The sequence below is a fragment of the Gambusia affinis genome, linkage group LG12, assembly GCF_019740435.1.
Source record: "Gambusia affinis linkage group LG12, SWU_Gaff_1.0, whole genome shotgun sequence".
NCBI classification, from domain to species: Eukaryota; Metazoa; Chordata; class Actinopteri; order Cyprinodontiformes; family Poeciliidae; genus Gambusia; species Gambusia affinis.
The window spans coordinates 27,006,604-27,031,097 of NC_057879.1; the positions used below are offsets into that span (position 1 = coordinate 27,006,604).

Below are 24,494 nucleotides of genomic sequence, written 5' to 3' on the forward strand. Positions count from 1 at the left end.
ATGTGAAAAAAGAAGCATCTGATTCTCAAACAGCAGCAGTATTTGTGTGATGGTTCAGGTCACATGTTGGTGCTGGAACTTTAACTTATTTTAATAATCCATTAACTCAGTTAAAACTTGTGTACATTTATATATAATCTATTCAGTAAGTTCAGTTATTAACTGACCCAGGACATATCACACCCCAGCAACACTACAGGCAGTGGCGCCCCCAACGGTGGGCACCGGGGGCCAGGGCCCCTCTGGAAAACTGTTGGCCACCATCATGCTCAGGCAAACAGTCATCTACTTTAATCAAGACATAAATGTAAAACCAGATAAATTTATTTATAAAACAACAAAAACTATGTTAACTGGAAACTGTTACTTCGGGTGTGATGTCATGCTGCAGCTGTGTGACCTCCTTCAGAAAACCAGAAGAAAACCAATAAATTAATGTCTTTTATTGATTTTTAATATGCATAATGTCAACTTTAATAAGTAAATTATTAGTGGACTCACACAGTTCCTGACTGCTCTACTAAAACCTCTAAATCTGTTAATGTGTGCAGTAACCACATGTTGCGATAAGCCCCGCCCCTTCCAGATCCATTTTAATCCCACTCTGCACAGCGATAACATGTGGATGTTTGTGCATCAGAGTAATTAAACAAGCGGTTTTTTATTATTATTTTCCCATCAGGCCTAGAGGCGGCGGCGGCGGCGCTGCCACTCATTTGACTTCAACACGCTTGGCATGCCATCTGTGAGGCCAAAGCCTTTAATCAGCCTTAAGTCCAGCAGACGGAGCAGCAAAGGGCCTTAAGAGCTTAAAAAGCAGCACAAACTGAAAACTTTCTCACATTCACACATCAGATGTTTTCACTCCGGTTCAATAATTACCGTCTGCAGGACGTTGGTGTCTCTGCTGACTTAAATGACAACCATTAGAGACGCTGAAGGACGGAGCTACACCTCTGCAGCATTTATAAGGAGCTGGAAAGGAGATAAAATGACACCAAGAGCTGCATTAACTATTGTAAACAAACAGCCAGAAGAGAACAACAGCTGTTAGCAACATTAACCCTTTAAATGTTGAGAAAGAAACAATTTGAAATATCCGCCATCTTGCTTACAGCATTGTTTACATTTGTCAGGAAACAAACAACCAGCTCAGGTTGATGTCTACCTGAGCTGGAGGTCAACCGCTGGGGGCGTGGCCTAAGGGTCGCACCTGTCCGCCATTTTCTAATCTACCTCTGACTGTAGTAGAAGGAGCTAAAACATCCAACCATGGAAACATCCATACATCCGTCTGTTATGGATAAACACATCTGTTGACCTCCAGGTGTCTCCCTGCTTGGGACAGGGCCACACAGGTTGACCTTCATTTGACCCACATGAGCCCAAAGTTTCACGTTTTTTTCGACCAATAAGAGGGAATAAAATCTGTCACGAAGCAGAGACAGGTGAAATCTGGGACAGTGTGTCCAGTGTTTAGAGGACAGGTTCCTGCAGACAGATTGTAAGCTGGATGTGTCCCGTCAGAGGACATTTCTCCGCAGACACACCTTGCCTCAGGCTGCTATAATTAGCCGCCTCTCTGGCCGCTCAGCCCGCATGTTATGGCTTGTTAGGCTCCGCTGCTGCTCTCACTTCCGTGTTGTCTGTCACCGTAAAGCAGGAAGCCAGGCGGTAATGTGTGGGAGTTAATCTGCGGATGTTTACGTCCAGGTATGTCCCTCTCTGCGCTGCTTTTAGCGCTAATGTCGCTGTTAAAGCTCCGCAGCGCTTCAGCGGCAGCTCGGTGAAAGCCTGCCCGGACAGGAGGAGCTGTTCGTGGGGCTGTGGCTCCGTGTCAGCGGGCAGCTCCAGCCCGGAGCGGGGCAGCCTGGCTGGGCGTTAATTCTGTCTCTCGGCTCCGAACAGGTGATCCGGGGCTTCCAGACACTCTGAACCCGGATACCAGGTGAAGCGGAGCGGCGGCTGGAGAAGCTACATGGAGGCTAACTGACGGGGCTCGGCTGGAACGGTCTGCGGTACTTTAGCTCCACAATGCCCGCCGGTAAGCGGTGTGTGTGACCGTGGGACTGTGGCCGTGGGTGTGCGTGGACACGCTGGGGGAGCAGGGTTCGTGTTTGAGTGTGAAACTGCGGCATTTATTGAGCTAATTACCAGAACGCCACCAGGGTTCAAGGTAAACGGTGGAGTGGTGCGTTCACGGACACGCGTTTGTGTGGGATACCTGTTGACGCAGAGGTGAAGAGAGGGGTTTCCTAAACCTGGGGTCGGGGTCCCACTCTGGGCCGAGACAAACTAAAGCACGGGTCTTCAGCTGATCGCTGTGATTGTTAAATTAACAGTGGAAAGTTTCTGAACCACTGGATTAAATAATATATTGACACGGATGAAAATGTGGATTAATCTGACAATAAATTCTTAATCATTAAAATATTTCCTGGCGTTTTAAACCAAAGTTACATTTGTGAAGGAAAATCTTTAAGTTAGGAAGAAGAAATGCATATAAATCTATGAACACAAAACTGTCCCTTTGGATTATTAATTTTAGAAATAAAAATATCCCCAACTAGATTTTTTTTTCATTGCTTATAAGCTTTTACTTTATTTTTTGTCTTTGTACGGTTAATGTTTTTGTTTTATTTTAGCAGTAAAGTAGTTTGCAAAAAAACAACAGTTGTAAAAAAAGATCAGGAATGTTACAAAATATAATCAAAATAGTAACTATATTTTAAAATAAAAAGTCAGGTAATAAGAAAACTAGGATGTTAGATTTCTGGAAAAAGTAATAAAAATACAAAAATGTGTTGGGTGTGCTGTGGTGGCGTAGGGGACAGCGCGACCCACATTTGGAGGCCTTCAGTCCTCGACGCGGCGTTTGCGGGTTCGATTCCCGGACGACATTTGCCGCATGTCTTCCCCCGTCTCCTTCCCCCTTTCCTGTCAGCCTACTTTCGAATAAGGGACACTAGAGCCCATAAAAGACCCCCTGGAGGGGAGAAAAAATACAAAAATGTGGAATGAAATTAATATAAAAAGGTAGAAGTCGTAAAAAAAAAATTTGATTATAAATTGAAGCCATGAAGGTCGTAAAATATCCTCAAATTACAAAAAGGTTGAACATCTTAGTTATGAAATAAAATGATTAAGAATAAACCTGGTAATGGCAAAAAGAAAGAGAGATAAACTGAAATAACTGGTCCTTGTTAACCAAGAAAGTAATCGTATTATAGTGTTTACCAAAATAATGGAAATGTATCGTCAAATAAAAGACTTGCAATCAAAAGAAAATGATAAACGTGAAACAAAATCAGAGGAAGAACTGCAGCTCCGATTTTAAACTTCTGATTGAAGCATTAAATATATATTTATAAACTATTGCCTGTGATTTGTGATGATAAATAAAAAATCCTATTTGAATGCAGGTTGTTCATCAACTCTTGTTTTATAAAGGAAGTACTTTCACTTACAGCCTTTCGGAAAGCAAATTACTTCCTCACACAGTAAAAATGTCAGTTTCACTTTTTGTCACAAACATTCAGTTCTGATTTTAAACCAGAGAAAAACTTTGATTTAAAACACCAAAACCTGTAGATTATAAAATGTTTGAATTATGGTATCCGCTAATGGTTGCTGTTACTGTGTTGCATTTAAAATAGTCAGGAAACCCGAGTGTCTTCAGGTCAGGAAGCGGTCTGAGCTGGTTGGGTTTAGAGAAGCTGGATCTGCGCTGCGGGACGCGCTGCGGTCTCTGAGGAAATTTAACAAATGGGTCACTTCAGCAGGAGACACCAGAGCTTTTATCTTCCTTTTATCCTCTTTAAGAAGAGCTGAAATTAGGAGGAAGGAAGAGGAGCCATGTTGAGAGGAGCCATGTTGAGGCTTTCAGGATTATTTTATCCCGCAGGTTCCTGATTAAAGTGACTAAAGGGGGAAAATCATTTCTGGGTGTTTTTCTGCTTCCTTCTGTTGGTTTTTATAAGAGGGAATCTACAGGATTTGCATGAAAATGTCCAAGATGGCCGCTCATCCAGGTGTTTACCTGAGCAGATGTGGTCAGATTATTTCACGGGTTTTTGTTTGTCACAGATTGGATCAGAACCAACGTCCTCAACTGGGCTTTAGGTTTGTCTTTGATGCTCTTTAATTTCAGTTTTCTGGGTCTTTCATGCAGACAGGAAGTGGAAATGAAGATCAATCAGAAGTTAGAGCTGGAATCCAAAATAAAACTTGGAGATGAAAAATTAACTCTTCAGCTTTGGGCTGAAGATTTTCCGGGTTTTTAACGTCCAACTTCATCTGGAGCAACAGCAGCTGAAGAACTGATGAACAAACATTAAAGAGTCTTAAAGTCAAACATGGAAATTCATCTTCAGGTTCAGAATTTCCAAGTTTTATTATTAAACTTTAATAGTTTTATTCTGATATTCGACCTGCTGGACCCTCTGTAAATCCTAAACACGTTCTGGACGAATACAGGAACAATCCCTGGTGTGTGTGTGTGTGCGTGCGCGCGCGTGCGTGCGTGTGTGTGTGTGGGTGCGTGTGCCTGTGTGTGTGTGTGTGTGTGTGCTCTGTCATGGCTGCTGTTATTCTGGGAGTGAATAACTGCAGAACTCCCAGAAGTGTGTTTCCCGTCTCTCTGCGCTCTGACAGGAAACCAGCTGCTGTTTAATGTTTCTCCTGTTAAATCCCGACTCGGCTCCAGAACCTGGAAACCAGAACCTGGAAACCAGAACCTGGAAACCAGAACCTGGAAACCAGAACCTGGAAACCAGAACCTGGAAACCAGAACCTGGAAACCAGAACCTGGAGCCAGAAGAACCAACAGCAGAGCATCTCTCTGCAGATAGAGCATCTCTGTTCTCTGGAGGTGATATTTCAGCCTCATGTCTGCCAGATAATCACTCCCTGTGGTAAACTGCTGATTGCATTAGCGGTAATGTGACGAGTGCAGTATTGATCGCTGATTGGTTAAAGTGGCAGAAGGAAGAAATGGAGAAGCAGAAAGTCTCTGCAGACAGAAGCCAAGAATAACTTTTGGAGTCATTGTTGGCTTTTTAGGGATGAACAATATATCAATAGTTTATCATGATCCCAGAACCATTATCTGCAATATCCGGAAATGCTTGGACTGCAATAACTATGAGCTACATTAGCATCTCTGCTGCTGTTTAAGGCAGGAGAAAAGATCAGGAGGAAACTAAAACTAAAGTTGTTTCTTTGTGATAACAGCAGATTTAATAAATGTGACTTTTATTACAACAACAACCTTGTTGGAAAGGATCATTTTTTCAAACAGTTGGTAGTCTAATAAGTATAACCAGGATCATGTTGCATTAGTGTTTGCTCCTTCAGTGACGGCCGGCTGCGTCCTCAGTGCACAGAGCAGCATCATCTCAGATCCTTCCTGCCGGCAGCCATTACTGCTCCCAACAAACTTCTGATTTTCTACAGTCTGTTGTTTTTTCTGCATAAACCTACATATTGGTTCTTTAAATGATCCTGTCCAGTTTCATTAAATTTGAACATGCTGTTTGTAATGATTATACTTTCATCTTTTCTCACAATATACAGTCTCCTATTTTAATGTTTTTATTATTTTTAAACTTTGAATCTGTGTCCTTTAATCGATGATGCATCTGATTTATGGATGCAGCTGTTTCTCCGTGTGTGAGCTGCAGCATCCGTCCTGGTCTGCAGGCTCCTGAAGAGTTGAACCATTGTGCAGCAGAAAGTTGCTGCTGCTGCGCAGCCTGATGAGCTGAGATGCATGATGGGATTCCTGCTGGGAGAAACTTTATTTCCTCCTTTATTGGGTTGGATTTTGCCTTCCTGTTCTGAGATTTCCAAACAGTGATCTGCTTCAGGAAGAAGAGAAGAACTTTAAGTTAGTTTTCCTATGTAAACCTGAGGAACTGCACACTTTTAGTTTTCCGTTTAACATTGAATTGGACCCAACTGTTTTCTGGTGAACGCGGCCCGAATGGAGCAGCTGGAGGCTGATGCGTCCCGAACCGGATCAAACGCGGCGCGGCTTGCTGTGCTCTGAGGACGGTTCCTCCCTCAGTTGTTGCCTCTGATTAGTATTCATAGAATAAGACGGTTTGTTCTGCAAAGAAGGATTTTGTCCTAAATATAACTTCAAAGCTGCGCAGGCCTCCCTCTGTTTTCCTCCGCCGGTCGCGTCTCCGCCGCGCCGAGAGCTTTTATCTCCGTCGGCTGGTTGTGTGACGCTCAGCTTGTTGCTTTTCAGCATTTCTGTAAGGATTTTCTCTTCAGATATTTGCTCAGCATCAGGCTGCAGAGACGTTGGGCTGGAACGTGTGAAATATCTGCAGCCCAAAACCTGCTGGTTCTGCAAACACCGAACTTCTGATTATGCTAGAATAATCTGGATTGGGTTGAAATGAAGAGGGAGAACTTCAGGTTGAATCCATCAGAGCTGGTTTTAATAAAATGTTCTAATTATAAGAGAAATAATCTACCAGTGGAAGATTTTAATTTGTAATCCAGGAAAATGGCAGATTATTTCACTTTAAATTAGTACATTTTCTTAATCAATGTTATAAAATTGTTTTGCTGAAAAGTTTTTCTAAGTTAGTTTTGTTTTATTTCACGTCTACTGAAATATTTTCACCAGAAACTAGACAATCAAAATGTTTGGTAAGATTTAGTTTTTACAATGCAGCTAATCTTAATCTTTTTGATTATCGGATTATTTTCCTGCTAAGTGTTTCTTAAACGAGTCACTGAAGCAGTCAGTGACTGTTAGCCAGTTGCTAACTGGCTAAACCTGTTAGCAACTGGCTAACAGGTTTAGCCAGTTGCTAAAACCTGCCTTCAAACTAAAAGCACAGATTTTAAATGGTTAAAATCAAAACATGATCAGTTTTGTTGCCAGTGGTTCTGTTTGTAGCTTCCTGCTCCACCTGGTCCAGTCCCGATTTAGTCTTTGGTCTCATAATGAAAATGAAATCCCAACAGATTAATAATCCCTGGCTGCTCAGAAACACGCAGAGCCGAATTTAAACTTCTGCTTTGTGTTGATGTGAAGCGAACAGGTGGAGACCTGCCGTCCCTGAAGGACGGAGTAAGAGCTTTTACCTCTCCGATGGAAATCAGGAGGCTGGGTTTGTTCGGCTGAAGTGCGGCGCCATCATGTGAGGAGACGGCTGACATTTACACCCCCACGTTTCAGCTAAATGGCCGAGTCTCTGCAGCGTGTCGGTCTGACCTGTTGACATTTTCTCAGGGAAAAATCCAAAGTTCTGCTGTGCTTCACCTCTCTGTGGTTAGTCTGTTTCCTGATAAACAGTCGTTTTAAGGATGTCTAGGATGAACCTTTACACTGCTTGTGTTGGATGTTTAGAAATGAAAAGTTTCTTTCCCTGTTAGAGAACGGTTGAGTCCATGTGAGCCGTCAGTTCTGCTGTTTGTCCTTTTTAGGACGTCGGTGGATGAAAGTATGAGATGGTGACCTCAACCAGACCTGGCCTCCACGCTCCGGCTCGGCTATTTACGGCCCTGGCCAGAGCTCTTCAGTGATGCACATGCTGTCACTGAAAGTGTTATTCTGCAGAGGAATCAGATGCCTGGTGATCAGTTAGAAAGACGATTAATCAAACAAAAAATGTAATTTTTGTGCAAAACAATCTTTTAATTTGAGCTTTCTGGTGTTGGATGAAGTTGCCAAAGCTAACATGCTAGCCTAGCGCTAGCAGCAGAAATGTCTCCTGGTCTTCAGCCAAAGACTAAAGAGAAATCCTCCAACACTAAAATCTGACGCCTCCATCTTGTTTCCATCTGGTGAAGAAGGAAGTTGCTCTCAGTGTCTTCAGAGGTTTTTGTGTGGTTTCCTTCAGTGGTTGTTGGTGCAGCGCCCCCACAGGCCAGGAGGGGAACAGGTTGTTAAACCAAATATTCTGCATGAAGTTGAAGACGTTAACAAAGTGGTGCCAAGTTACGTTTTTTGCTAAATCCTCCTGATTGTTTGACAGCTGAAGAAGAAAAGATGAAGGGAACATGGATCTTTAGGATCAACAGACTGGTCCTCCTGGAGCTCAGTGCTACTTTTATAGACATTTTCTGTTGGAATTAAGGAAACCGTTGCTAAATCTGCGCTGAATATGGAGTCACACAGCGTTCAGATCTTGAATCAGTCCTCTTACTATAAAAGTTGAAATATTGGATTTGTGGTCAGGATCCTCTCTGGATTGTTCAGGACAGGATGACTAAAGATGACGAATGGATCCGGTCCGGATTAGAAGAGCTTCATGTTGATCTTTTCCAACCACGTCACCTAAACTATTGAACTGATCGACTGCGATTGTTTTCCCAAGCTGTTTTTGCCAGATCAGCCATGGCTGCTACTCTGGATGCTAACCCGTTTTTCTCATACATGCTAACGGAGCTTCTTCTCCATAGTGACTGATGCGTAAATTCGCAATAATGCAATATTTGGTTTTTATTCTTCTTGTCTTGTAAAAAGCTGCACATCTTTTAACGGCTTTAATCCATCGTTTTTTTCTTTCCTCATCAAAAGGTTTATGAAAAATGACCAGTCTGGTTTACGTTTTTCTCATTTGACCATTTTTTTTTAGTGACCCAACTGAATAAAAGCGATGTTGGATTGCTAACAGTCTGGTTTTTGACTAGCTTACAGTAGTTAGCGCTCGTGTGGCGTCATGGCGGAGCGGCGCTTTCTGAAGGCGTCTCATCCTGAGGCTCAATATGTTTGAGTTTAGGAAACTGAAACCTTCCTCAGGCTTCATGTTTGGAGTCAGTCTGCAGATTGAGCTGCTTTATCTGGATTACACAACCTCAGACCCACACATATTTACACACAAGAACCGATGGTCACGCTTTCTAAAATATTTAAACTCTTCAGCTGCAGGTTGTGTCCAGTCAGGTAAAAGGCTTTTCACTGACATAATCCCAGCAAACGAACCCTCCCCGTTTGTTTCTTGTGTTTTCCTCTCAGAGGAATAATTAGAGAGTTTAGGAGAGCTTTGGTTGCACACGCTGGTGTCTGCAGAGCGGCTGCTGCTGCCGCCGGCGAGGGGAAACACAAACACCGCAAGGTCAGCGATGACTGCCGGTGTCTGAGGCAGGAGGGGGGAGAGAGAGAGAGAGAGAGAGAGAGAGAGAGAGGCTGGACACGGACACAGCAGGAGAGACGGAGGCGTGGAGGTCCGCCTGGGAGGCCGTTCGCTGCTTCACCTCCATCAAGATGGATTCAGAGAGCAATGAGTCCGGTAGGAGGCAGTTTCTTCATTTCTGACTGTGGTAGACAGAGATGGAGGCCGAAGGCTCAGTGGACGAGCCCGCTCTGCCGCGGCCATCGATCTGCTCCTCCACTGAGGCCCGATAGCCAATCAGCAAGCTGGTTCCACCTGACTGGCGCACCTTGAGACCAATCAGAGGGCGCTGAGGCCAGGTAGCCGTAACGAGCCGCTGCAGGCGCTGATGATGATGATGATGATGATGGTACTAACTGCTGTTTTATGATCTGCCCTCCTCAGAAACTCTTGTCTTATTAAGGATTTACTCTAAAGGTTAAACAGGAAAAAAACAACATGAGAAAAGCAGTTCAAACTTTTAGTTCAAACTTTTAGGAAGAATTGATTTACTCCCGTCTCCTTCAGTGGTTTGTGTTCACAGTAAGATCATCCAGCTATGATTTTACCTTTTTCATTTCTGGATAATAATATTTTCAGAGGAAGAAATGTAGTAACTGCTGTATTTAACAAAACTGATCATTATTTATATTTTAGTCCCATTTGACTTGTTTGTGCTTTAATGCCAGAGGCTAATGGTGCTTTGATTTTATGTTGTTTTTTTTTTTTTAGCTGATTTAGTAGAAGTTCAAGGATTTCTAGACTTAAAAACGTTAATGTGACAAATCTGTTCTATGACGTAGCAGAGTTTTTATAAAAACAATTCACCGGATTGGTTTCAGAGAAGTTTGCATCCACTTGGCACAAATCAGCGCCGTTTGAAACATGCCAGACCCACAGGGGGCAGTACAGCGCAGAACTACAACCCAAGTCAACCAATCGGATTGCTTCAAAACAACTTCTACTTCCTGTTACAAAGTAAACATGGTGCTTGGAAGTTCAGATGGATGGTTTGAGCTACATTTAAATACTGAATATAAAGTTAATAAAACATAAAGTGTTGTTTTCAGATCACTTTCTGAACGATCGTCAGGCGGATCGTTCGGATTCTGGCTCCTGTTTCTAAACAATAATTTCATTTATAATTAAATGTAAATCACTTAACAGTTTGTCATTTCTAATAATGAAATTAATGTGTAAGAAGAAGACGTCTGTAAGGCAGCAAATGCTTTTTCCACAGATCTGTTTGGAGCGTTTCTTCTTCTCGTGTTGATGTGGTCAGCGGCGTGTTTGCAGGGGGAATCTGAGCATGAAGGACTGCGCGGTTGTTTGGACGCCGTCCTTCATCTGCAGGCTGACAGATGTTTGATTGGCAGCGTGGCTGAAAACACCAGAGGTCATCTGATGCCTTTCACGCTTCATTAAGTCCGTCCCACTACCTCACTGAGAGACGGACGGACGGATTTCCTTTTCTGTCTTTGGTGCTGTTTGTCATGTTACTCCAAAACAGAAGCTGGGTTGCATGCCTCAAGAACAAATAACTTGATGTGGTTTATTTAGGATGGAAACAAAACTTGGATTTGTTCAACAGAAGCTTTTTCTGAAATGATGACGGATTCACTGGTGTTGTTTTACTGCTCTGATCTACAGACGTTTATAAAGTCTCACGATTTTATCTGGTGGTGATTTTAGGAGGCTCCATTATTGTTTTCAAAGCTATATTCTTCTCACTGAGGCTAAAACTTTAAATATGCTCAACTTCTGTTCATAACTTTATGAAAACAGAAAAAAGAAACTTGTAAAATATAAATTTATGTGAAATAAAGGAACACAGCCAGTCCCAGGCTGGCAGCATCCAACATTAGCTTGGCTACAACATTAGCTTCTCTTAGACTTGCTTTAGCTCATCTGCTCCCAGGCTAAGATTAGCTAGGTTGTTTCTAAGCTAAGACTAGCGTGGCCGCTTCTAGGCTAAAATTAGCGTGACTGCTTCTAGTTGGCGAGAATTAGCAGGGAAGCTCCTAGGCTAGCTGCCAAACTAAAATTAGCTTTGCTAATCCATTTAGGCTAGCTGAGGATTTCTTCTCTTAGAGGCTAAGAAAATGACATTTCTCTCCGTTACATCGTTGTTTTTTATGTTGAACATAATTTAGAGGTTGATTATGTTGACTGGTAACATGGTAGCTAAACTATCAGGATTAGAGTATCGAATTAGCATAGCTGCTAAAGCATCATATCTTACTGAACTGCTCCAAACTGGAGTAAACTTTTTCTCCTCAAGGATTAATATTTTTTTGCTTTTATTGTTTAATTTATTTTTCATGTGGCATTAACTTGTTGTAATTAGATGGAGTCTTTCTGCTGTCTGCAGAAAATCCTTGGTTTGGCATCACTGTAAAGTTTCTTTCTGCTGTTTCCTATTTACCATATTTTAATGCTAGCTGCTGTTTCAGGTAAATTGGACATAAGTCATGGTATTTATTGTTTGCTGAGAAGTTGGTATTGGTTTATTTATCCATTTCTGTCAGTACCAGTCTTGCTGTCTTTGCTTTCAGGATTTAATTTGTATAAATGATGGACACGGTCACCATGTTGGTTAAGCCTTAAATTGAAGCTTTTAGTCATAAATATTCAGTTTTTTAACTTGACTTTTTAATTTCTAATCTAGAAAGGCTTAACATACAGCCTTCCTAGATTACAAACCTAAATATTGTCATTTTGCACTCAGATTGTGTCAGAATCCTGCTTTAAGGTTAAAATGAAGGAAGTTTTGTAGATTTCCAAGTTATATTGGTGTAAATTGGGTTCCCAGAATCCCCGGCTCCTGGAATCGGTCTTCCAGGATTAATTTAGTAATTATTCAGTGTGTCCTGCTCATTTTCATGTAGTCTGATCTGAATCTGTCTGGAGTCAGTGGACAGTCTGTCGTTTTCTTTCACAGCAGTTTTAAGTCTTCATTTTCTCTGCAGGTTTATTATGGGATGGCTTTATTTTGCACTGACTGATCCAGTCTGTCTTCCTCTGACTGTTTCTGCCTCACTGCACGATTAACAGACCCAGAAAGTTGACTTATGATATAAACTCGAACCCTTTTAACCTGGATGTGATGAAAAATTAGCAGAACAAAATTATAGAGCGGCACAAACGGGATGTGTTGTTGCCATGGAAGCGGAGATGTTTTAGTCCTGATTTGACACTTGCTCCGTTTTTTTTCTTCACAAGACGGCAGGAGATGCATTTTTTATCAGTTTGTAACAAAAATGGGAAAATTCAGTCCATAACATCAGATTCTGCTCAAAGTGGCTCAGAGGGAAAATGATTTTTCTCTGATTCTTTAGAAAGGAGAAATCAGAAGTAAACATGTTTTATATTATTTATCCAAACTGCGTTTTCTTTTGAATATTAGTTCAAATCTGCATTAAGGTAAAGTTTTATGTTTCACAGAAAAATCCATCATGTAAGAGAGAAGTCACCTTTAATAAGTTTTGATTTGATGTGTTGCATCTTAACTGGTTATAATTAAGTGGAAGGAAAAACTGCAGAAAATGTAAGAATGTTTCTGGTCTCCATTATGATGATGGAGGATAAATATTGTCCTTTTTAGGTTTTATTCTACAACTAGAGCTGTGATTACTTTAGTTATCAGTTATTCTGATGTAATTGGAGGGAAAAATTAGCACTTTATGCAGATTTTTTTTATTTTAACATTTTAGCTAAAAAAATTTAAATAAATTTTTTTTTTAATAAAAAGCGTTCTTTCAGTGAAAGGTTGATGATTTGTAGCAAATGATGCATCTGCAGATAAAAAGCTCGCCCTTTGATCCGTCGTTGTTTTTGGATAATAATTGGATGCAAAAGGAGATTAGTAGATTATTTTACAGAATCTGAAGCAGGTGAATCTAAAACTGCCACAGGAGGAGCTCAGATTTACAGACTAAAGTTTTGTTTTTTTAATCTTAATTGTTTATTTTTTTGCCTAATTATAGGCGTGAGTGTTTTGTTCTTAGCTAATTTTAGAATCGATATTCTCCAGTTAACAATTAATTTATTAGTAAATTAGTTGACAGTCGTTTAATAAATAACCAGTTTGATCGTTTCAGCCGTTTATTTCCTGTTTGTTTTTGTTCAAATGTTGATTCTGCCACCAGAAGAGTGAAGTTTTATGTTTGGTCTCTAATTTTAAAGGTTTAAGTCGCTTCATCTCGTCAGGTTAGCAGCCGTTCTCGCCCCTCCCCCACCAGTTTCTGGTTGTGCTTCAGTTTATCTCTAGTAATTCCTGTCTGTCTTCAGGGTTTGTTGATCAGATCTCATTATTTTGGCTGCAGAGTCTCACTGGATGGAGGAGGGACTTTAAATTGGTCTCATTTGTCTCTCTGCAGCCAGCCGTCCCTCCGTCTCCTGGCTCCCCAGGGGCCTCTTTTCATCCTCTCCTCCTCCTCATCCCTCCATCCATCTCCTCCTCCTTTCACCAGCAGCTCTGCCCTCATGGTGGCTGTAATCTGCCGGTAGATGGATGGCCGCTGTCCGCCTCCTGGCTCTCTGGCTCAGCCGCCTGCGAGGCGAACGGACCGCAGCTCCTGGCTTTAATGCGTCTGAAGGCCGGATGTCGCTGGGATCGTTATGAACCCGACCTCCCTGATCCGGAGCGGCAGAACCTGCTGGTTCTGACATGAGCAAATAAACATTATGAATCCAGGAAACCTGCAGAGAGGAGTCATCATTAGGAAGTTTGGGTTTTTGTTTTTAAAGGGACAGTATCAGATATTGTCCAGCCACACAGAGACATTTTATAACATTATCAAGTGGCTATATTAGCTTAAACTGTTACATAAATGCTATATAAATCAAATATGACTTAAAAGAAATTTGACTTTGTAATTTAATGCCTTGAAATTGGGTCTCTGTTTCTTTAAGAAGCGCCTGCTCTTTCTGAAGCTCCGCCTCCAGGAAGTCATCATTAATCTTTAAGCAACGTTTTTACCAGCGTTGCTCTTATAATGAGTTCAGCAGCTCCACCAGAGGTTTGCTAATCGCTGCTGGCTAGTCTGAAGGAGATGAGGGGAGGAGCTGCGCCTCGAGGGCGGGGCTAGGTCCACCCAGGTGTTTTACACAGCTGAATGGTTTCCATGGAGATTATAGGATTTCTCAAACATGCATTAATTGCTTCTTTCATCATCGTTTTTTTATTTTTTTAGAAATGATCTGTTAGATTAGTGGAATTAGTAATTTGTATTTCAGTTTGAGAAATCCAGGCGTTCTGCTGTGAAAACAGAACAAGTTGGTGAACAGGTTTTAGTTTGAAGTTGGTGAAAGTTTCATAAGCGGTTGATGTTTGCAGAAACGTGCGGTCAGGATGAGCAGCAGCAGATTTGTGCTCCATCGTCTCCGTTTGCCTCCAGGCCATGGAAACAGGAGCAGCCGCTCCAGCCGAGCCGCCGGATCATAACCGTTATTTATTCCTTCATTTGTTTGGCTTATTAACTCACAGCTGTTTCAGATTTATTTGTTTGGACTAAATATCATAAACTCTCTCTGCTTATAAACGCTGTGACCTGTCACCTTCGTCTTAATAAAGCAGCAGGATGAGATGATGATGATGATGATGATGATGATGATGATGATGATGGGTATGAAGGTCAGACTGAGGTAGATTTTGGAGCCGGTTGTTCATCTACAGAAACAATCTCAGCTTTCATAACATCAGGGAAACCATCTGATCTCTTATCTAACGTCAGTTTGGCTCTTCCATGTTTGGTTTTGTCCAACGTAAATCATGGATCCTAAATCTTTATGGACGACCTGAAGCCGCCTGTCTAGTAGCTGTGGCCCCTCCGCCCAGCGAGCCGTGGGCAGAGGGGCTGTGTGGGTTTTTCTGGTCCTGTCGGAGGCTGAGGTATTAACCAGCAGGGGAGGGAGCCACGTTTAATCTTTTAGATTATGTGCCTCTGGTGGTTTGGGTGTAGATTAAAGCACACGGCTCTGCTGAGGGAGCTTTCCTCCAACACTGTGCTGAAGTGTTCATTTAAAGCTGGTTTCTACCAGGAACAAGTGGGAAATAGTTTTACTCCGGATGTGAGGAAGTTGCACAGGGACAAAGTTTTAGTCATTGTTTTGTAAATCTGTGGAGCATCCAAAGCAAAAATCCAACTCAGACTCCAAAGTTGTTGAAACAAAGAGCGATTCTGTTTATTTACTTAGTCTGATTGGCTGCAAACATCACAACCTCGAAATTTGCAAATTCCACATCGACTTTTAAGCTGGAGACGTTTTTTCTGGTTGTTACCAAACACTGCTAAGCTGGACATGATCCCAGATCCTGTCCTGAAGACAAACACAAACATAACTTCAGTATGTGGAAACATCACCAGGTGGAAAGGATCTCATTTTAAAACATGGATGGTTCTGGGTGGTAATCCAAGTCTGCAGTAAAGGCACCAATCGGCACGATTCAATGCAATGCCAGACATTTACTGGACATTTGGATTAAAAGGCGACGTTTTGCTGCAGAGGCCTGCAGGATGTCCGCCATTAGTTCGAACATCGTTTGTTTTAAGTGACTCCACCTTGGTGTCTGCGCTCTGAATCGGTCGACTTTTCCCCAGCTGTGATGTTTAGGTACAATTTTAATTTACTCTGGGAAAGAGGAACTTTTTCTAAAACCCTTTGAGGTTTTGGATAATTATTTTAATTTGGGTGTAAAAGTTATTAAACTGTGCAGGATGAGACCAGATGCATTTCCAGCTTCAATGAAAGAAAACAAACCTTCTTTGTTTGATTATTTACACACATAAAGAAAAAACATCTCAGCCCTGAGATCTTTAAAACTTGGGTTTGAAAGTCAATGTTGTTAATTTTTGAGGTTTTTCAAAACTTCAGGAATTAAAACTGAAGTTTTGTTACGGTCGTTGATAAAACTTGCATGCACCCCGATGTGAGTCAGTCGCCATCAGACATGAACGTTTGTCATCATTTGTTCATCGTTTGCATCTGCTTTGCATGGAAACCCGGCCGCTCTGCGTTCAGGTGAGGCCCTCCCGGAGCCTCTCCGCTTCCAGAGTTTCCCTTCGCCTCGTGTTGGGTCACATTTTCCTGTGAACAACGCGGCCGGTAACCTGAGCCGCCGCGGCCGGGCCGGCACCACCAGGCAGAGGCTCGTCTTCCTCCTCATGAAGCGGGGTAACTCCAGGTGATCGTAGTCACACGGGCCACGGCTGAAGCTGATTGGCTGAACCTGCCACAGGTGAAGCCGGACCGGCAGCAGAGTCTGCAGGTGTGGCAGATGGACACATGGTCTCACCTGGGGAGGTAGAAACGAGGATCTGCATGTTTTAGATGTTACCGCCTTCTGAAGATCTGCAGGAGAATTATTTTTATCGTCCGCCTGAGGAGTAAAACTTTTTCCCATCATGCCGTCTCTCTGTGACGTTCTGAGGCGATACAGGCAGGTTCCTCAGACCGAGGCGGACGGAGCGTTCAACTACAACCAGGCCTCAAACAGACGAGGACTCCTGAACGCCGGTAGGTCCATTAACCTTCAGGCAATGCACACATTTCACTGAGATCCTGGAAGGTCGGCGTCGGGTCAGGCGTCTCTCAGCGTCGCCTGAATCAGATGATCAAGTCATGAAGGAGGAGCAGATTCATGTGTTCACGGCCTCATGTGAAGGTTTCACCCTCTGACAGCCCAGAGTTAGAGCTTCAGATGAAGATACGATACTTTAACTCAGTCAGACCAGAACTATGGATGGTCCAGAACGTTAACCTGCCAACCAAACCGTTGGGAATCGTCTGTGTTCAGTCAGTGAACGCAGCGCCTTCCTTCCACCTCAGGAAGATTCACGGTTCCTGGACGAAACGTCTTTATGGGCCGTAAATTCAACCCATCTGGTCTCCAGCTGGTGGCTGGATGGAGGACGAAGAGGTCGTCCGTGTTTCAGCATGTTGGTCTCTAAAGTTCAAAGGTCATTGTGGGTTTTATTTGTTTAAAGCTGTTAATTAAATATTATGTGTGAATTTTTAAAACGAAGCCATAAACCTCTGCAGTCTGTAAAGAAACGTTTTCAGTAACTTATTTTACATTTTGTTGCGTTTTCCCCCTGACCGCTGTATCTCCTCGTATCTCCGTCCTCGCTGCGCTGCGCTGCGCTGGCTGATGATGGATCCGATCGGCTGCAATCGTCTTCCCTCGGCCGGCTGAGTGAATCTCGCCGCTGTAATCCATCAGTCTTCTGCTGCGCGTCGGGATTATGCCGCCCTCTCCTTGCAGATTCGTCAGCGGACACTAAACCTGATGCATCGCCCCAGTTACCGTATCGAAGGCATGACGCTCGCAGCCAGAATGAACTTAAATGTCTTTCATTTTCTGCTGCTGGCGCCGCCTCAGAAACAAACAACTGAATCCAGTCGTTTATTTTCATTCAGCTCCCAGTTGCAGTCAGAAGGTCAGATCTTCATCAGACGGTTTCAGATTACTGGCCGCAATGTTGGCCTGACAAATGTGAAGCTCTTCAGAAAATCCTTGGAACATTTCCACTAACATTTTTCAAGTGGATATTAGTGCCTTACTCATTTATATCTAGTAAATTATATTAATCACACAACTAAAGATTTTTAAATAAATTAGATCAATTTTACTTGGGTACATGTACTTAATCAAAATATGCAAAATCGATAAAGATCAATTACATTCAGATACTAAGTAAATATTTTACCTTGTTTGTATTTAGATGTTTTATTTTAAAGATAAGTAAATCTAACTGAATTTATTTTTATTTTACCAGATAATATAATTAAGACGCATCATTTTCCAGATAAATTAGAATTTATTTTTACACATAAAATAACAAAATGTTTGAAGTCAGACGTTTGCAGAGTTTGTTCCAGACCCAAAGTTTTACTTTATTATTATTTTCCTTCTCCATCCTTTTTTCAGCTCAACCATCTTTATTCTATTTTTCTTTTAATTTAAGTTGTTCATTTTGCCGCCAGCATCCTGTCCTTCATTTATGCAGCCAAGCGTCTCGATTTATTTTATAACTATTATATATCCTCCCACTATTTATTTTTATTTATTTGACAATCCCAAAGAAAGATTTTATGTATTTTATTTTATAAAAGCTGCAGAATTTATGAATCTGTTCCCAATACATATTTTTATTTCTGTATTTTCATGTTCATACTTTATTTTATTTAATCCCTTAAAGCCCAATTATTTACATTTGTGTTTAAATGTTTATTTTTTTTTATCACACGATTTATTTATCTGACAGTCCCAAAACAAAATACATTTCCTATCGATTTATTTATTGATTTACTTATTAATTTAATCCATACCCTTATGGGAATATAGATCATTATAATCTATCTGCAGTGCGGGTCAGAACCTCTGCCGGTTCTGGTTCGGTGCGGGTCAGAACCTCTGCCGGTTCTGGTTCGGTGCGGGTCAGAACCTCTGCCGGTTCTGGTTCGGTGCAGGTCAGAACCTCTGCGGGTTCTGGTTCTGGCGGGTCAGAACCTCTGCCGGTTCTGGTTCGGTGCTTATTGACTCACTGAAACTCGTTCGTGTTGGAAGACGGGCGGCGGCGGCGGCGGCGGCTGCAGAGGAAGTCGGGCCGTTGTGTGGATGAGTCATGCTGATCCAGCAGAACCAGAACCGGTTTTGGTTCTGCAAGGTGTTAAACTGCGGCAGGTTCTGATCCAGATTGTCTGCTTGTCTCGTTTCCCAGGAGTGTGCGGCTGCTGCGGGCCGCTGAGGCCTCGGTACAAGCGCCTGGTGGACAACATCTTCCCAGAGGATCCCAAGGTGAGTCCAACAAGGTTCTGCTACGGGTGTCCAAGCTGAGGCCCGCGGGCCAGCGGAGGCCCTTAAGATGATTCTGTTAGGCCCCTGACCAGAAGATAAAACTGGTAAAAATGTTTGGCCAACAAAATAGAAAACAGTTGATGAAAACAAAAAATAAAAGTCTGAAGGAGTTTTTTATGTTTTTGATTTTATGCAGATTTTATAAACATTTGGTTTATTATTGAGCTGCTAAAAAAGATCAGAAAGAAAAAAATTCACAGTTAACACATTTTTGCTTCGTATTGTAATGAGTTTTGTGTAGTTTTATTTTTCAGCTTTTGTCCATCAGGGCAGTTTGGAAACCTCTGCTTTAAAGCTGCAGTGTGTAACTTTTTAAAAACATTTTTGTTGAAACTCTCATCATATTATGAGGCAAATAATCTGTGAAAAAGTCGAGCTCCTCTGCCTTCTCCCAGTGCTAATTGGAGAGAACCAATCAGAGCCAGGAGGCGGTTCTTAGCGCTGTCAATCATCGCCCGCTCTTAGCTAGCAATCTGTCATAAAAGCTAATGCTAGTTAGTAGAGCCACTGATTTGATGAACAACTTTTCCTGAAACGTTAAGTTGTTTCTGCTCCATTATCGCATTTAGCAGGATGTTCACAAGATTGATTGACAGCACTAAGCCCCTCCTCCTGGCTCTGATTGGTTGTTTCTGGTGCATTTCTTCAGATGGGATCATTAGCTGCACATGGTGACACATTTAACGAATATGTAAGAAAACATTTAATTTTATAAAAGTTCCGTACTGCAGCTTTAACGTTTTAATCTGTTTTAATCTGAATTATGTGTTAAGTTTATTTATATTTCACATTTAAAAGCTGATGAAATATCTACCAGTTATGGAAACCATGGAAATGTCAGGCGGTAGATCTGAGCGTCATCAGCGAATAAATGAACAGGAAGCTCAGCTCTGGTCATTCGATCTGGGAGGAATGTTTTGAGGTCCGGACCGACCCGACCCGTTTTCTCCGCTCTGCTTCCTGTCAGGATGGCCTCAGTAAGTCGGACATGGAGAAGCTGACCTTCTACGCCGTGTCGGCGCCGGAGAAGCTGGACCGGATCGGGGCGTACCTTGCCGACCGGCTGAGCAGGGACGTGGTGCGGCATCGCTACGGGTGAGGAGCCGGTCCAAACAGAACCCGACCAGAACCTGGAGTCTGGGTCTAACGGCGGCCATCTTCCCTGTGACGGGCTGCAGGTACGTGGTGATCGCCATGGAGGCGCTGGACCAGCTGCTGATGGCGTGCCACTCCCAGAGCATCAAGCCCTTCGTGGAGAGTTTCCTGCACATGGTGGCCAAACTGCTGGAGTCCAGAGAACCGGACCTGCAGGTTCTGGGAACGAACTCGGTAAGCAGCGCCACCATGGGGCCACTCAGGGGTTTTCACTGCTGTTTGGAGTGACGGAAACTCCACTTCTTTCCACTTTAAATCTAAAATAAAACAAGATTTGAAGTAAAATTCATAAATTAACTGCAGATGATATTAAATTAATATTATTCACAAAAATGAATCTAAACTTCTCTTCACTCTGTATAATCAAAACATTAGGAAAGTTCAGATTTAACATTTTTTCGGTGCAATATTGTCTATTCATTTATCTCTTGCCAGTTTTGGCAGGATTTGTCCTCCATATGCTGACCAGGAGCAGCAGAAACTAAAACATGGAGGACTGTTTCTGCCGAGCGTTTACAGATCAGAACCACCTGATGAAGATCCATTAATCTGGAGGTTTTATGGAATCAGTTTGTGTTGATTTGCTGCTTCAGAGCCGATCCAGCTTTCAGGAGAGACGATGCTGCAGCAGCGATGCTGCAGCATCGCTGCTGCAGGATCTGGAACAACCTTACAGACGTTCCTGCTCTTCATGGTACAGAAATCCAACTGCTGCTGGCAATAAAAACAAAAGCAGGCTGTGAAATGAAGTTTAATTTTTAACTAATTGTTTTTTAGCAGATATTAAAATCCCCTGAGTTTTTTTTTTGTTGTTGTTTTTTTTCCTTGGATCAGGGAGAAGTGTGGCTGCTTTCGCTATAATTGCATTTTAATGTTTGCCTCCATGTGCTGCACAATAAATCCCAGAAAATATGAGCTCATAATCCACAAAGTTGGCTATTAGACTCACACTTATTACCTTATTTTTGCGTAATGGGCTGAACATGTCAGCTGGCTGCAGCCCAGAGGCTGGAGGAGGTTAAGAGCTGATTCTGCTCTCATGTTGGTCCAGTAACACACAGAGAGGAAGCGGTGAAATCATCCTAACGCTGCTTCAGATCTGTTTCCTCCAAGTCCTCAGAAGGTGAAATAGAAGTGGTTTCCTCTCGGTTCTGTCGTCCTGGCTATTGTTGGCGCTCCATCTGAGCCGCGGGTTCAGATGGACCTGCATTATTGATGTGTGGTATTTATTCTGTGACAGAGGAGAACCGATGCAGAACCGTGGCAGTTAGATTGTCTTCATGGTGGTCGCAGCAGATCTGCTTCACTTTGTTCTGTTGGATCAGGAAGACTGGGCTGCTTCCAGTCCATCATCACCAGTTTACTTTATTTTGTTGTGTTTCTCTAAACTCTGTTTTTGTTGCTGCCATCTCAGATTTGTCAAAGAAGAACCCAAAACTGAAACTGCAGCATCCAAACAAAATATATCTTATCAGCTGCATTTCCAATACAAATGTGCACAAATATTCTGCTGATGATGAAAAAACACAATTTTCCATTTCCATTAAATAAGAAATGAAATTATCAGTAGTGAATAAATCATGGCTGTTACATAAGCTTTGGATTGAAACATTTTCTGACCTGAGATCCTGAGAGCTCTGAAAAAACAAACCATCATCCTCCGACCACTTCCTGTCGTCTTCTTCGTTGTTTCCGCCAGTAGTAACATCCGGCTGTTGATCATGTGACTCGTGTGACGTAAAAAGTGTCTCCATTGCAGTTTTGTGAAATAAATTTCAACGTAACTGAAAAACCCACCACATCCTAACCCAAAAGTGTTTAATCAAAAACCATGAGTTTGTTTAAATGCTGTTTCCATTGAGCAAATTTATTATTTTGACTCCAATTTACACAAATATGAAACGCAGCTCCTGTTTGGTTTGTGGATGAAGGTCCAGGTTTACCTCCAAGCTTCTGAAATGTTCCTGTCGATGTCGCAGCCAGTGGTGCAAGACGTCAGTTTGCACTACAAGCGATGCATTTGGGCGCCGCGCAAAACGGGCGCCAGATATATGGCGGAAAAAAGCAGCTGTTTGTGTAAATGATGTGATGCATTGTTCACATGCAAGATGAGGATGTTTAACTTTCCTTTAGATGTAATTTCATCATATCTGTCCATTCTTTTATTCTCTTTACACTTTTCTTCTTTAAGAGGTAAAATGTGTGAAGACAGAAACATCCGGAGCCGTTCTGCACGTCTGCTGCTGTTTTTACCGTTTCAAACAAAGCTCCTTACATTTCAATCTGTGCTGCGAATCTGTTGTTTTTAAAGTTTTTCCATGAGAAGGTGACCCAGGAGGGAAAACGAGCCCTGGTGGGAGGAGGTGATAAATCACTCCACAGGCAGCAGAACAATGATTCTTATTAAACCCCAAACATCTATCTTTGCTTTACTCCTACCAGCTTATGTCCAGGACTCTTGGATTCAACTTCAGATGCTTTCTGCTGTTTCCTGCATCTTCTTTCATCTGTCCTGTTAAGACGCATGAAACCTCTGAGTCCAACGTTTAGGGATTTAATAACCTGGAGGATTTGGGAATAAAACATTTTATCTTTATGATTTTGCTCCAAAAATAAAATCAGAGTTCTGATTTTCTTTCCATAATTAATCCCTAAATTACTAAAATTCACATTTTAACCGCCGCAGTGACTCTAAGATGAACTCCTGATTAAACTCCATTAGTTTCCTCCTGTGGTTCCTCACGTTTCCACTCTGTTCACAGATGGGCAGCAAAGTGTCGGCTCCAGCTATTATTAGACCACAGAAATCTCTGTTTCTGATGTTTCAACCCGTCTCAGAACTAAACTCTCAAACTGTAATTAATGTATGAAAAAAATGATGATTGATTCCTAATTGTTTATTTACAAATGTGTACATAAAAGTAGTAACACAACTATAAATCAGGATAATTGTTCAGAATTTTATTTTTCTATTTGGTAAAATTAACTTCTACAATAACACTCTGAACATTAAAATATGAAACGCATTTCAGTTATTGACAAATTAATAATTGGAATGAAAGTTGGTGTCGTAATGCCTGAACTTCACTGCAACTTACAGCATTTTGACTGGAAACTTACCTGAACCGTGTGGGTTATTGTACAAACCCCTCCCCCAAAACGGCCAGGCCCCTCCCCCAAAACCTCATGTTTCTTCCACCAGAACTTGCAGGTCCACTTTCCAGAAAGATGGATTTTAATCTCGACTTATTTAACTGATTTATAATATCCTGTCAGAATTTAAACTTAGTGTTTTATCAGGTCTTATTGTTGTTTCCACCTCTATATGTTAAAGGTTATAATCCTTTAGAAGGTTGAAACCAAAATGCTAATATTAACCTGAATTTTGAGGAAATGATAAACTTTGACTAGGCCAAAACACTTGTGGAAGTTTTTATTGTCAGCTGTAAAACGTGATTTCATTTGGGGGCGGCGGGGGTCGTTTCAGGTCCTGGTGTGATGCAAATGGATAAAGTTTTCTAGTTGTTTGAAGAGCATGATTATCTCTGCGTGAGAACTTGGACCAGATTAAAGTGACGGATCGAGGAAAACTGATTTCCTGCAGAGATAATTCTGGGTTTGAGTGAAAATGTCAAGAGACTCGTTTTAAAATCCTTCATAATTGGCAACTAATCTTTTTCTCAAATATTATTAATGTTTGTCAACTAAAATCCATATTACTGTCTGAGATGGAGAGCACAAAATCCCCCTGTGGGACATAAAAAGCCCCAGATAATTAGTTCCCATTTCATCTTTTCATCTTTTCTTTCATTTTTCTTTTTCAGGATTTTGAACCAATTTCAGGAGTAAAAAAATTCAGAAATCTTTATTTTAGGGCTCGACTTCCTGCCTGCACCAGCTGATGGGAATTTCTCAGGCTGATGGTCAGTTTCTGTCTTGGCTCACTGCCTTTGACTTTGAAAATGGATGCTGCTTCATTATACCAATTAGTGTGCATAATAAAGTTAAAACATTTCACTCGACGGCCTTAATGTCTTCTCATTTCAGAGCGAGCTCCTCGCTTCCCCCGGGGAGGGAAACAAACGGAGCTGCTTGTTTGAATCAGAGGTTTAACTGCTCTGCCGCCGGGCATCCAGCAGCTGAACGACCTCAGACTGTTGTTCTCATGATGAGACCTCAACCAGAATTACCTTCTTCTGTGGAAACGATCCTTTAGTGAGAGTTTCCTTCTGCTCTGTTCAGATTAAACCAGGATCTTAACGAGTTAACTGCTGATGGAAAGTCAGTAAGTTGCTGCTTAAACGACCGTTACGGTTTAGAGGAACAGTTTCTCTGAAACCAGGGGAGAGGAGCTGAAGTTG

The 24,494-nt window shown here is 42.0% G+C and overlaps 1 protein-coding gene across 2 annotated transcripts in view; it reads left to right on the plus strand.

Annotated features, from left to right (window-relative positions):
* Positions 1 to 519: 519 nt before the first annotated feature.
* Positions 520 to 24,494, plus strand: part of efr3a (EFR3 homolog A (S. cerevisiae)) — a 57,096-nt gene continuing 33,121 nt past the window's right edge. Inside the window, exons 1-5 of one of the 2 annotated variants that reach the window (XM_044135192.1) lie at positions 520 to 1,713; positions 1,909 to 2,044; positions 18,842 to 18,918; positions 19,946 to 20,073; positions 20,157 to 20,307. In XM_044135192.1, coding sequence (XP_043991127.1) covers positions 2,035 to 2,044; positions 18,842 to 18,918; positions 19,946 to 20,073; positions 20,157 to 20,307 — 366 coding nt within the window. In that variant the 5' untranslated portion in view covers positions 520 to 1,713; positions 1,909 to 2,034. The remainder of the gene's footprint in view (positions 1,714 to 1,908; positions 2,045 to 18,841; positions 18,919 to 19,945; positions 20,074 to 20,156; positions 20,308 to 24,494) is intronic. The other variant, XM_044135191.1, reaches the window with a different exon arrangement.